At 33.5% G+C, this 13,969-nt stretch overlaps 1 protein-coding gene across 2 annotated transcripts in view; it reads left to right on the top strand.

The window, feature by feature from the left end:
* LOC106877958 (chorion peroxidase) overlaps positions 1 to 8,988 on the top strand; it is a 36,672-nt gene extending 27,684 nt beyond the window's left edge. Inside the window, exon 14 of one of the 2 annotated variants that reach the window (XM_089338426.1) lies at positions 8,012 to 8,988. In XM_089338426.1, the coding sequence (XP_089194552.1) occupies positions 8,012 to 8,336 (325 nt within the window). In that variant the 3' untranslated portion in view covers positions 8,337 to 8,988. Of the gene's footprint in view, positions 1 to 4,294; positions 5,412 to 8,011 lie in introns of those variants that run through there. The other variant, XM_089338427.1, reaches the window with a different exon arrangement.
* The last annotated feature ends 4,981 nt before the right edge of the window (positions 8,989 to 13,969 follow it).

Here is a 13,969-nt window from a genome sequence, read left to right on the forward strand (position 1 = left end):
TTTTGGCCACCGTATGTGTGTATATATGTATATATATATATATTTATCATTCGTTTTGTAAAATTCTTGATGTGAAATCGTGTGTTGTAACAGATATTGTTGTTTTTCGGGTCGGTCACTTTCTTTGCCAAATAAACACACGCACTATATATTTTTCTTCACTCGTTTATTACTGTTCTTATTTTATTGTTTTAGCTCATATCTATTGTCCGAAATCTTTCGTCACACATCTGTGACCTCCAGACAATGGACATGAGTTAAAATAATAAAATAAGAACAATAATAAACCCCACTAAGTCCGTTCGATAGCTGCAAAGCTCTTTCTGTTGTATTTGAGATATACGGATAATTATTATTATTATTATTCTGCTGTATATAGCCGTGAGGCTTCGTGCTGTTATATATGCATAATTCTTTGTCTGTTGTATTCATATAAAATCTTGTTTGTTTCAGTCTTAGTATACATTCGCTAGCTATTTCCCAATAGCTTAATAACAGTATTAGCGCCTCCAAATTGAGTGGTCTCAGTGGTAATGGTGCGAAATCAATATGGTATTTTGGGTCATTGACTGACGGGGAAAACTCAGGTGGGAATTTTCCGTGTATCGCGTCTTTGTCTAAATTTCCCGTCTGTTAAGTTTTCGTTTTGTTTCCCGTTTGCTCGTTCTGCGCTTTCATCTAATTTTTTCTCCTTGTTGTATTCTGTATGTTCAACCCTTAATATATATAAATATATATATATATATATATATATATATATATATATATATATATATATACATATATATACATATGTATATGTGTATGTATATATGTATATATGTGTATATATATATATATATATATATGTATGCATGTATGTACTTTATAAGAAAATGAAGGAAATGAAAAAAAGTTTCATACAGATATTTTTATCAAAAGCATTCAAATTGTACATAGAAATTCTTATCTACAGCTGTTTCCATACATAATTATTGAATTTGTATGTATGTATATGTATATATATATATATATATGGATATATATGTATATATATATGGATATATATATGTATATATATATATATGTATATATATATGTATATATATATGCATATATATATATGTATAAATTTATATGTATATATATATATGTGTATATGTATATATATATATAGTGTATATGTATATGTATATATATATATATGTATAAGTATATGTATATATGTATATGTATATATATCTATATATATATATATATATATATATATATATATATATATATATATGTGTGTATATATATATATATATGTGTGTATATATATATATATATATGTGTGTATATATATATATATATATGTGTGTATATATGTATATATATATATATATGTATATATATGTATGTATATGCATGTATGTATATGTATGTATATATGCATGTATGTATATGTATATATATATATATGTATGTATGCATGTATGTACTTTATAAGAAAATGAAGGAAATGAAAAAAAGTTTCATACAGATATTTTTATCAAAAGCATTCAAATTGTACATAGAAATTCTTATCTACAGCTGTTTCCATACATAATTATTGAATTTCAGAAATAAAATAAAATATTAGCAATATGGGCTAAGATAACATGGGTCTCAAAAATATGGATAACAACTTCTGAGTTTGTCGTAGGTTAGCCTACACGTTGTTAAATTTCCTTTAGAAATTCTCCCTAAGGATATACACAATTTCACTGTTTACGTATATGGAAATTTATTTCTGAAATTCAAGAATTGTGTATGGAAAACAGATGTAGGTAGGAATTTCTACGATTAATTTAAATGTCTTTAGATAAAAGACGTTTGTATGAAAATTTTTTCCATTTCCTTCATTTTCTTATTTTAAATACTTATACGTTTCGGTGATAAAGTAATACACTTGATTTTCTCTGAACGCTAGTGTAAACCGGTGAACTAGGATGCTCGCATCCCTTAAGGGACTTTAGTTCCTCGATTGATTAATATATATATATATATCGTTAGTGGATCATATATCCGAAAAAGAAGCACATTCTTAAAGTTAGAGCAGTAATATATTTACATGAAGTTAAATATATGTTCAGGTTTCGCGTCCATAAAGCGCTTAACTTTATAGACGACTCGTCAGACTCCAATGGCTGCGGGTATATAACCTCTATTCAAACTGGCGGTAGAAAACCGTTACGGTTAGTTAATATATAAACAAAAGAATATAGTCTGATCCTTAAACGCGAGTTATCTCCCTTAGACCGGTCCGGTTGGCAAATCTTATGAATCTAAAAGGCAAAGAGTGAAACCGTGTTATTGGATCTTTCTGAATTGACGGGCACCACTTGTTTTCTTAACGAAACACTTTCAAACTTAGGATACTGGTAGAATGTGTCATATAAAACATCTTTTTCTCTTAGCCTTCTTAACAAAAATTTCAATATTGCAAGTTATTTCATGTTAAAGTTGTCGTATTTCTGTAATTTCAACCAATCACTGACGTCTATTCAGCTGAATACAGTTACTGCTGTTTTTGTAAACAATAATTTTTGCCGGTGTGAAGATCGTTATTCCCTAGTAAGGGTTTAGGGTTTTAGGGTTAGGGTTAGGGTTTTAGGGTTAGGTTTAGGGTTATGAGTTAGGTTATGGCAAAAATAATCATAACCCTAACCTTAACCCTAACCCTAACCCTAACTCTAAAACCCGAATCCTAACCCTAACCCTAAATCTAAAACCCGAACCCTAATCCTAAAATTAAAACCAGTACAAACGCACGAACGATGTTATAAATAACAGTACCGCTGATAATTGTTGTTGACAAACAACGGCACTAATTTTATCCAAGGGAAAAGATCCCATTACACCGCACAACGTGTGGTGTTCACAATTTACAGCAGTAATTGTTTTCACCTCAATCGACGTCAGTGATTGGTTGAAATTACCGAAATACGACAAATTTTTACATGAAATAACTTCGAATACAAAAATTTTTATCTGTTCTATAACACAAAATATACAAGTATACGAAGTTTGAAAGTGTTTCGGTACCAAAAACACTACATACAACATAAATGAAAAGTGGTGCCCGTCAATTCAGAAAGATCCGTCTTATACAACATCCTGTGACTTGGAATACCATAAGCATAGACATAATGACAGGAAACCGAGCGAAGTAATTGCAAATATTAGCAATATGGGGTAAGATAGCATGGGTCTCACAAGTATGGATAACAATAATTGTAGAAGACATAATGAAAGAAGTCCAAAGAATTCTAATGTAATTAATAAGATCCACGTTAGAAGAAATAACGTAAATGACGACGCAAGTGTTGTAAACTCTAATGATAATGACATTGGGGATAGTCATGTCTTTGAGGACAACAACGTTAGCAATGAAAGTAACAAAAAAATAATGACATGATTATGGCAGTCCGACTAAGAAGAAAGCTTAACACACATAAGACGAGCCAAGTTGAAAATGGTATGCTAAATAATGTAATTGTAAAATTTCAGAGCAGTATCCCAGCATACCTGCAGTCCAATGACTGAAATAAGTAGATGATAAAAGACAAGGTACACATACATACATACATACATACATACATACATACATACATACATACATACATACACACGTACATACATACTACACACTTTTATTGTTTTTTTTTAGTTGTTTTAATTATTGAACTATGGCCATACATGGGCACCGCCTCGAAGGGTTTTTGTCGAATAAATCGATTACAGCATTTATTTTAAACTTTGGTACTTATTCTATTGTCTCTTTTTGCCGAAACAGTAGGTTACGGGGACATAAACAAATTAAGGTTGTGTGTCAAACAATGTGGGAAAATATAAACACAAAGAAGAGCGCGCACACCTACACATACATACATAACATATATAACACGTTGAAACTGTGTGGACTGACTTCCCAATTGGCAGGCTGCTGGGGTGAAGAATCCTTGTTTGTGAGGATAAAATGTTTAATTTGGGCAGCTCAAGTTGTGATGTCGCTCTGACGCGGTAATTATTATGACTATATAGTTCACAGTAGTCATGAGGTTGGGTTTTTGTAGCTGAAGTTTCAACTTGATGGCGACAGTCACCGACCAAGAAATAAAACTAGTAAAAGATTGCGCGCGTGCGATTATATATATGCTTGTCTTTATGCTATTAACACATGAACTTTTCAATGACAATTGAATAAATATATGTACACGTACTTATTGATCTGCGTATACACTTACCGCGTAAGATTTTTAAAGTAGTATTTTAACATTCTTCATTGCAGTGCCGACACACCATGCACTCAGCTAAACGATTTAGATTTTCAACAAATGGGATTTTAATGCAAACAGATGTTCATAGCGCAATGGAGGTCATATAACAAAATTACAGGAGTACCTCGCGTAGAATGTTAAAAGCAAAATCAAAAACTAAATCAGTTACACTAAAAGAAGGAAAAAGAAATATATAAAAAAATATACAGATCACTTTGTTTTATTAATGATGATCCGTGTATAACATTTTGAACGCTCAAACACCGGTATAGGGCTAAGCCTTTAACATTTCTAAAGGCTTCAATTGTACTTTTAAATATCTGAGGCGTACTTAACCTTGATACTCCCTTGCGGGAAACCTTTTCAAAAGGACTGAGGTACTTGGTTGCTTCTACCTAGCAGAATTGTGTCATAACTCAGATACAAGCACGTGAGCGGGCATATATGTACCATGATGCACACACAAAACATATGCACAGACACTCAGGCTTAGACGCGCAAAGTGCATACTCACACATGCACATGTGCAGATAAGCAGCACAAACATTCAGATGCGTGCTTATGAATTAAAAGTGTAATTTCAAATTATGATTACCAGAGCACACATACACATACTTGTAATATGCGTCTATCTATCTATCTATCTATGCATATGTGTGTGTGTGTGTGTGTGTGTGCGTGAGTATATATAGTCACACACAATGTATATAGATAGTTTATTTATGGGTCTCATATACGCAAAGAAAGACTTCATTCGACTCACAGAAAATCAAACTTCCATACGCACAGACGCACGCAAGCATACGCGTATTTGAGTGTGGTATGTAGTGACTAGACGTGCACGAATGTAACAAAGTACATCTTAATTCTTTCACTGAAAGCATTTATCTAATGAAAGTGTTGAAGAATTGATCTGGATTCACGTAGGGCAATGAGCAATATGTATGTGAACTAAAAGAATGAATCTTGAATATATTCATACAAAGGCAATATATATATTTATCATTTGCTAATCTTTCGGGACATTTAAATATTTGTGGGCTACGATATTTTGTAGAAACTTGAAACAAATGTTGTTTTCCATAAATAGTTTTGGATGAAAAACAAAATAAAATTGTGTTTACCGTATTTCTTTTCCGTTTACAAACATAACTGTCGACTAAATTTTTACTAATAATAATAGTGTTGGCTTCCAATTTTGGCGTCAGGCCAGCAATTTTAGGATGTGGTAAGTCGATTACTTCAATACCAGTGCTCGACTAATATCTATTTTATTCACCTCGAAAGGATGAAAGACAAAGTTAACGTTGCCGGGATTTGAACCCAGAATGTAAAGAGCTGGAACAATATGATAATGATGATATTGATGATGATGGTGGTGATGATGATGATGATAATAATTTCTAATATTATATCGAAGATGATTTCTAATATTATATCCAGACTTCAGTACTTGATTAATTCTTATTTTATAACCCGAAAATTGGGTGGGTGAGAGTTTGTATAGTCGATGTATTCGAACCCGAGATCTGGAGTAATACGTATATTCTAGCGACTCCCGAAGCATGAACGGCAGAGCTGACTTCAGGTAGCAATTGAGGTGTAAGGAACTGAAATTTTGCAAAGTGTTTAGTGAGATGCTCCTCCAATTCTACCAATTCATCGCTCTGATGATAATGTTAATGATTTCTAACATAAGTACATAATAAAACATTTTAGGAAATGTAGGTAGTCAAGTAAATGGTCGCCAACACTCAATAATTCGAACTTAATTTTATCGAAGTCCGAAGGATTAACAGCAAAGTCAACCATGGTGGTATTTCAATTCGATATTTAAATTATATTACTGTTTAAAATGTTACAATTTATAAGTAAGACTAGTCATCGAACGATTGTCCAAGTCGACCACGCACTTCTGACGAAAATGTGCGAAGAATTCAACAGGCGTTCGAGCGAAGCCCGCGTAAGTCGACTCACCGAACTAATAGAGTACTTGCATTACCCCACACAGCTGTGTGACATGTGTTTGGCAAAATTAGACCATGAAGCCGTACAGTTTACAAATTGTACAAGCTCTTCGTATTGGTGACAGAAGGAAATGTGTTGAATTTAGCAATGCTCTCTTAGAGGACATAGAAGATGACAGTTTTTTTTGTTTTTTTTTTGCTGCGGTTGATGTTTAGTTTAAGAAGCTACTTTTTATCTAAGCGGTAAATTTAACCGCCACAACGTGCACATATGAGGATTCTTCCTTGGATGCGTGGAGTCGGTGTCATGCTTACTGTTGCTGTTGTTGTTGCTGCTGCCGCTGCTGCTGTTGGTGCCGTTGTTTTTGCTGTCGTTGTTGCTGTTGTTGTTGTTGCTGCTGCCGTTGCAGTTATAGTTGTCGATGTTGTTACTGCCGTCGGTGCCGCAGTAGTTGCTTCTGCTGCTGCTGTCAACGCTGCTGTTGCTGTTGCTGTTGCCGCTGTCGACGATGTTGCTGCTGCTGTTGTTGTTGTTGCTGCTGGTCCAAAGAAATATATTAGATGCGCAGGAACTTCCTTTAAGCAACGTCTTTCCAACCACAGATCCTCCTTCAGGGTCCCGGAAAGGAAAAATGTAACATCGCTGGCCAGCTATATCTGGCAACAGAGGGAAGATGGAATTCCATACTTGATATGGAAAATTCTACATAAACGGAACGAATCGTGGCAAGCTTTGCGTAGCCGAACACATGGAAATCCTGAAAAGCTCGCGCTTACCAGAGACCATACTGAACTTCAGAACGGAGATTTTCGGGCTGTGCTTGCATTTCAGGGGATTCCTGTTAGCGTTTTGGAAACCGTATAATAACGATAATATCGGTATTGACGATAATTACACCACTGCTGGAAATTAATTGCTGATGAGAGTAGGGGATAATCCCTTACATTTTACCCTCATAACTGACAAGTAGCGTGACTGAAAGAGGACGACACAGCCAAAGCCGATGACCAGCACCAAAGGGAGATAATTCCCATTGTTTATATCCGTATTCTTTCCCCCTCCATATTTTAAAGAGGCCATTGACCAACAGGTCTTAGGGTCTGGAGAATAAGTCTCTCTTATCGTAAAAAGGTGTAAGAACACCATATCTGTCCAGTGCTGCTCCCTGTCGGATTCCAAGGCATATTACTAACTATTTAGCCGTTATAAATGGGAAATTCCGAAGGGAGGCAACGCTGGACAGACTTAATTAAAGCCGTAGCTTTAACTAAAGCACACTCAAAAACATTGACTGTGTTGCACCATTTGCACCATTTGCACCGTTTGCACCAAGGTAGTGTTTACAGCAGTATCAGCAGTTGAAATATGTCATAAACATATTTTAACAAACCTAAATTTAGCTTATGTTAACAACCAGCACTGCTTTGCTAATTTGTATGTCAGAGCATTTATTGAAGCTGCGTAATACTTTACGAAAGTGATGAGCATGTTTGTGAAAAACTTCATCGATAAATTTATACAGGATCTATTTGTACAACAGGATTAATGATTTGTTTGTTACCAGCAATCATGTACATTTATCGGCAGTGTCGGTAATGTAGTTATTCATTCCTCAAACCAATGAATGAATCGAGATTCTCAGGGTCTCTGTAGATCGAATGTCAACTTGATAATAAACTCACAAACTAGTTGTACTAATTATTTTACTACTTATTTTATTTGTACTAATTACTTTTTTTTGTTGTTTCGTTTCTTTGCAGTGCTCAAGACTACTGTATATACATCCACAATTTGAATTTGTGTCCATGGAAATCCACAGCCGGTGTTCAATGGTCTGCGTGGAATGAACTTTGTTTTAATGGTGTGCGTATAAGAATGAGACACTGTTTAACTTCAGATCAAGCAGCATGTGCATGCAGTGGCGTACCTATAGAAATTGATGCATGTCCATCAGGAAATAGGGTAGCATCTATCCGTGAAGATATTGTAAAACGAGTCAAGGATTTAGTGTTGGAGTATTACATAAATGGTGTATACAAGGGCTCTCAGTCACTGAAAGAAATAATAGAAATAGCTTTGCAATAACCAGTTTTGTTAAAGAAGCAAAAAGTAGAAGTATTTTCATTGGTAAAGCGGTCAAAAATTGAGTCATGTATTTAGCATATTATTTTGAATACTACACATATGCATAATTATGCAGACATATGCACGCACGCACACACATCGCACACACACACACACATCGCACACACACACACTTGTACACATATTTATCCTCCCCCTCCCCCTCTCTCTCTATATATATACACCTATTGATTCAAATACATACATTTTTACTTATATGTATAGTATAAATATATATGTACATATGAATATAAAGGTATGTACGTATGTATATGTATCTATCCATCCATCCATCCACCCATCCATCCATCCATCCATCCATCCATCCATCCATCTCTCTCTCTCTCTCTCTCTCTCTCTCTCTCTCTCTCTCTCTCTATATATATATATATATATATATATATATATATATATATATATATATATATATTAAAACAGTGGACAGAATTTAAGCATAAGTTCTACAAGTGAAGATTCTGTCATTCCAAATAGTTGTATAAGAGTTCTTTCGAAGGTTTGCTCTGCGTACGCTATTCTAATTCTCAAGTCATCTGATGTTCTGTTGTTAGAAAACATCGAAGTCAGTGATACCCAATAAAGTATTTATCCATTTCTCTTGTATTGAGTCATTTTTTAAAATTTTAACTAACCTTACTGCAACTGTATCTCATTTTTAAAACAAAGACTTCGTCTCTCTGCACTACTTATCTGTCTGTCTGTCTGTCTGTCTGTCTGTGTATCTATGTAACTAATCTCACACTCTCTCCCATTCTCTCTATGTATTTGTGTGTGTGTATATGAATGTATCAAAACACGTGACTGGAAAATATTTTTGGTATCATTTACATACTATGTATGTATGTACCTATATATTTAAACATATGTACACACACATACATAGATACATACGTATCTATCTATCTATCTATCTATCTATCTATCTATCTATCTATCTGCTGTTTGTCGCATTGACTCCCGTAAGTTTAAGTAATTTTTCGGTTTTATTCATGTGTATCTGTATTTATCTCTGTTAAAGAGGTACCTAACAACTTTAACGTGGCCTCGAGCGAAGCTTTCACTTGAGAATTTACCCTTCAAGGGTGAATTTTCAAATTTTAAAATCTTATTTAATAATTGTCTAGAAAAATGGATATTCCTTCTAAGACTGCCAGCGTTCCCATCCTTGAATTAGAACTGGAATTTCCACTCTTGCTATCAACGAAAAGACAAGTGGTAAAGGAAGGCAGAAACAATGAAAACGCTCATAAAACAATGAACAGTGCAACCACGACTATCACTTCTCTTGTCACCACCTCTATCACTTCTGTCACGAAAACTGCTACCACCAACAACAATGTCACAGATAAACTAAATAATTTTGCTTCTGTTTTAAAGCAAATGAAATATTTAATGTCTTTCTCAACGGAAGAATTTCTACAATCTAAACAATTATTATACAAAGAAAACAGAACCATTAAATATTTTGCAAGACATCCCCCCACCCACAATAATTTACAAAACTCTGAGCCTAAAAAATAAAAGATTAGAACAGTCCAATCAAGAAACAGTTGAGAAATGTCTACAGCCCATATAGGCTTTTAAAACATATTGCAAGAAACAAAAGATTTGCCACGATTGAGATAAGATTTGATACGAAAGAACGCGCTAAGGAACACTCGACAAAAAGCCTGGAATGCGGGGAATTTATAATGATTCCCACTTACTTCGGTCGACGAGTGACAAAGATAAAAATTAAAGATGTGCTCCCTGAAATAGAAATAATATGGCTAGTGTCAGCCATCTGTTATGATTTTGTAGATCAAATCAACATAAAAATTGTCGTCTTGTTACGGCAAAACTGGATTGGATAGGGGTTGGCTTTGCTGATTCAGGCTAATCAGGAGGCAATCGAAAATTTCCCAAATTTGATTCAACTTTCAGATGGCACAACCCTACGAATGGCACAACCCTACAAAGAATAAGCTCTCGGGTCGATGTGCTCGACTAAAGGCGGTGCTCCAGCATGGCCGCAGTCAAATGACTGAGACAAGTAAAGAATATAAGTAGATCCGGCACAGGATTGGTTTAAGGTAAGGCACAAACGGAGTTTAAAATTTACGACAATTGTTTCGGCAGGATTTTATTTATGTATTCACAGATTACACAATAGCTTGAATTTTCCTTCTTCAGGTAAAATTTTAAACAGCTATAAAGAAGTGAGGTAAAGCTTTGATGATGATATATCCAACAACTTGGATGGATAAGTGTTATTTTAAAACAGAGCATTCGAAGTTATGAAGAAATCAAAATTATAACGCTATGCGAGAAACAAAGAGATCAAACAACTCTATTATTTCGAAGTGATATCTAAATTAGTTTATAACCATATCTTGCTATGAAAGTAGACAAGCTGTAGCCAAGATATGTCATTAAGGTAATTGAAACCAGGAAGATATCCTTTTAGTTGAGATAAATTAAAACAGACCCCAGGACAACAGGAACGCATAAAACTGTCATTACCTTTTCACACTTTTACACATAAACACATACAAACATATGTATTCATATGTACACACACATGCACACACACACACACACACACACACACACACACACATATACAAATGCATACATATATATATGCACAAACGCATACATATACGTATATGCATACACATATATATACATATATATATTTATATGTATATATATATGTATATATATATATATATATATATATATATATATATATATATATATATATATATATATATATATATATATGTGTGTGTGTTATATGTAAATATATATATATACATATATGTACAAAGATATATATATATATATATGTATATTCATGCTCATTCACACAGATATACACACACGCGCACATACACTGTCCTGCGTTTATATATTGATTTAAAACAGACTTACAAACCAAATAATCGCGTGTAAAAATATATATATATAAGAAACAAGAAAATCGTATAGAAAGAATTAAGAAATCATGCACCATATCAGATATGTAACAATTTATAGAATATAGAAACAGCAAACTAATATAATGAGAATGAGTAATCCCGAGGCCAATGACATAATGTAATGTCTCAAACAATACCTGAATGTTTAAATAATATATTCAAATATGTCAGAGAGTATGCATGAAGGAAAATTAAGAAGTATTATTCGATGCCTGTTAGGTAATTTGTTTAAAATGGGAAAACGGGTTTCCAATATGAAGTGAGAATAATAGAGAAAAAAGGCAATGGGGGAGATTAGGTGATAAAGAAGTGAAGACAGACAAATAGATAGATGCAGACAAGGTGGCGCACCTAATACGGTGACATTAGGGGGTGGGAACAGAAACGGGGTACTTGGCATTACATTAATTAATAATGGTAACATATTTTAGGGAATGACGAACGAACGTTACACACACACTTATTCTATCGATATATTCCGCCGAACCGCTAAGTTACGGGGGGCGTAAACACGCCAACATCGGTTTTTAAGCGATAGTGTGTGTGGGGGGAGGGGAATAAATACAGGTACAAATACACACACACATATAGGACAGGCTTCTTTAAGTTTCCATCAACCAAATCTACTGACATGGCTTTGCCCAAGGTGTTACGCAGGGGGACTGAACCCGCAACCATGTGGTTGGGAAGCAAGCTTCTTAGCACACATCCACGCTATATGTATATATAGATGTACATGTATATATAAGTGTTTATATATGTGTGTATGTATATATGTGTATATAAGTATATATGTATATGTATCTATATATATGTATATATATGTATATATACCTATATGTATGTATATATATGTATATATACCTATATATATTTGTATATATGTATAAATAAGGATATATATATATATATATATATATATATATATACACAAATATATATATATATATATATATATATATATATATATATATATACATATACACACATATATACATATACATCTATATATATACATTTATATATATACATAAATATATACATATATACACATATATATAGATACACATATATACATACATATATATATATGCACACACACATATATATACATATATATATACGCACATATAAGTATATATGTATATATACGTATACATATAGAAATATTTGTTAATGCTTACGATTGTTATCAATTTGTGCGTACATTTGTTCTTTTGAATTTTCATTTGCGAGTCGTTTCCTGTAGACACATGCATTGGCCGGTCAGCGGATGACGTTGTTTGCCGTAGGTTATAATGGGGGGAATGTATTTTATATATGTATATATGGGCATACGTTTTACTATATATATATATATATATATATATATATATATATATATATAATATAAATATCTTTACTTTATAAAATACAATAGTCGTTTAGGGTTTGTTTGAACGTCCTGTTGTGTGTTTTGTATTCTGTTTTCTTTTTATTCCTTAATAGGTTTAATGTTTCCATGGTTTGTTTATCATTTCGAAATAAGCGATACAAAGAATAAAGATCATTTGACGAGGCACATCTGCACCAAATGATGCACCACAACTATTTGTACAGAATCTCACGCGCGAGGGACCGATGCACGATGTGCCGAAACGGTCGTAGTGATTAATAAAGAACCTCATGAATTTTCTTTCTTTCTATCATATGTTATAAATTCTTCGGACACGAAGGAATTCCTGAAGTAAATCCAGTGGCATTTATATTCATACTGGTGATGACATCAGGTAGTCGAATACAGTGAACGGGCTTTAAACGGCATACTACAAGGTATACGCCCAATTTCATAATTATTTCACACACACACACACACACACACACACACACACACACATACACACACATACACATTGATACACGCATGTAAATGCATTAGCTTAATTACTGCATAAATTAACAGGGCATATACAATAATTAATTAGTCCTAAAATTACAGAAGTAAGTAGAGCATATATGTTTATTTCTTAGCTGCAAGAAGTATAATAGAGAACAATATATTTTTCAGAAATATACCTAATTTTATGATGGTGTGCTCAACAATCAAACCATTAGGTCATTCGATTTCATACATTCAAATACACGTTTGTTTAAGAATTTGTTTACGCATATACATTTATGTATATGTATGTGCATCTATGTACGTACGTACATACGTACGCACGTACGTATGTATGAATGTATGTATGTATGTATGTATGTATATATGTATGTATGTTTATATCTATGTAAGTGTTTATGTATGTATGAATATGTACGTTTATTATATGTGTGTATATATATAATGAGTTACACTTCATCGCAGATCAGTCTTGCATAGAAAATTCAAGAGTACACACATACATGAAACAAGAGTACACACATACATGAAACATGTACGCGCGCGCGCACACACACACATATGACGCACACATACATAGATTCATACGCACACAGACGTACACACACACGTGTGTGGGTCTGCTCTCAAGCAGATAGACAAAAGGAGTCAAACAAAACTCACATACATTGGTGAGTTTCGCTTCGACGCTTATAAAAAGGCACTCAAATGTAAATTCAAAAGTACACATGTAC

This window comes from Octopus bimaculoides, chromosome 20, assembly GCF_046866305.1.
Source record: "Octopus bimaculoides isolate indiv1 chromosome 20, ASM4686630v1, whole genome shotgun sequence".
NCBI lineage: Eukaryota > Metazoa > Mollusca > Cephalopoda > Octopoda > Octopodidae > Octopus > Octopus bimaculoides.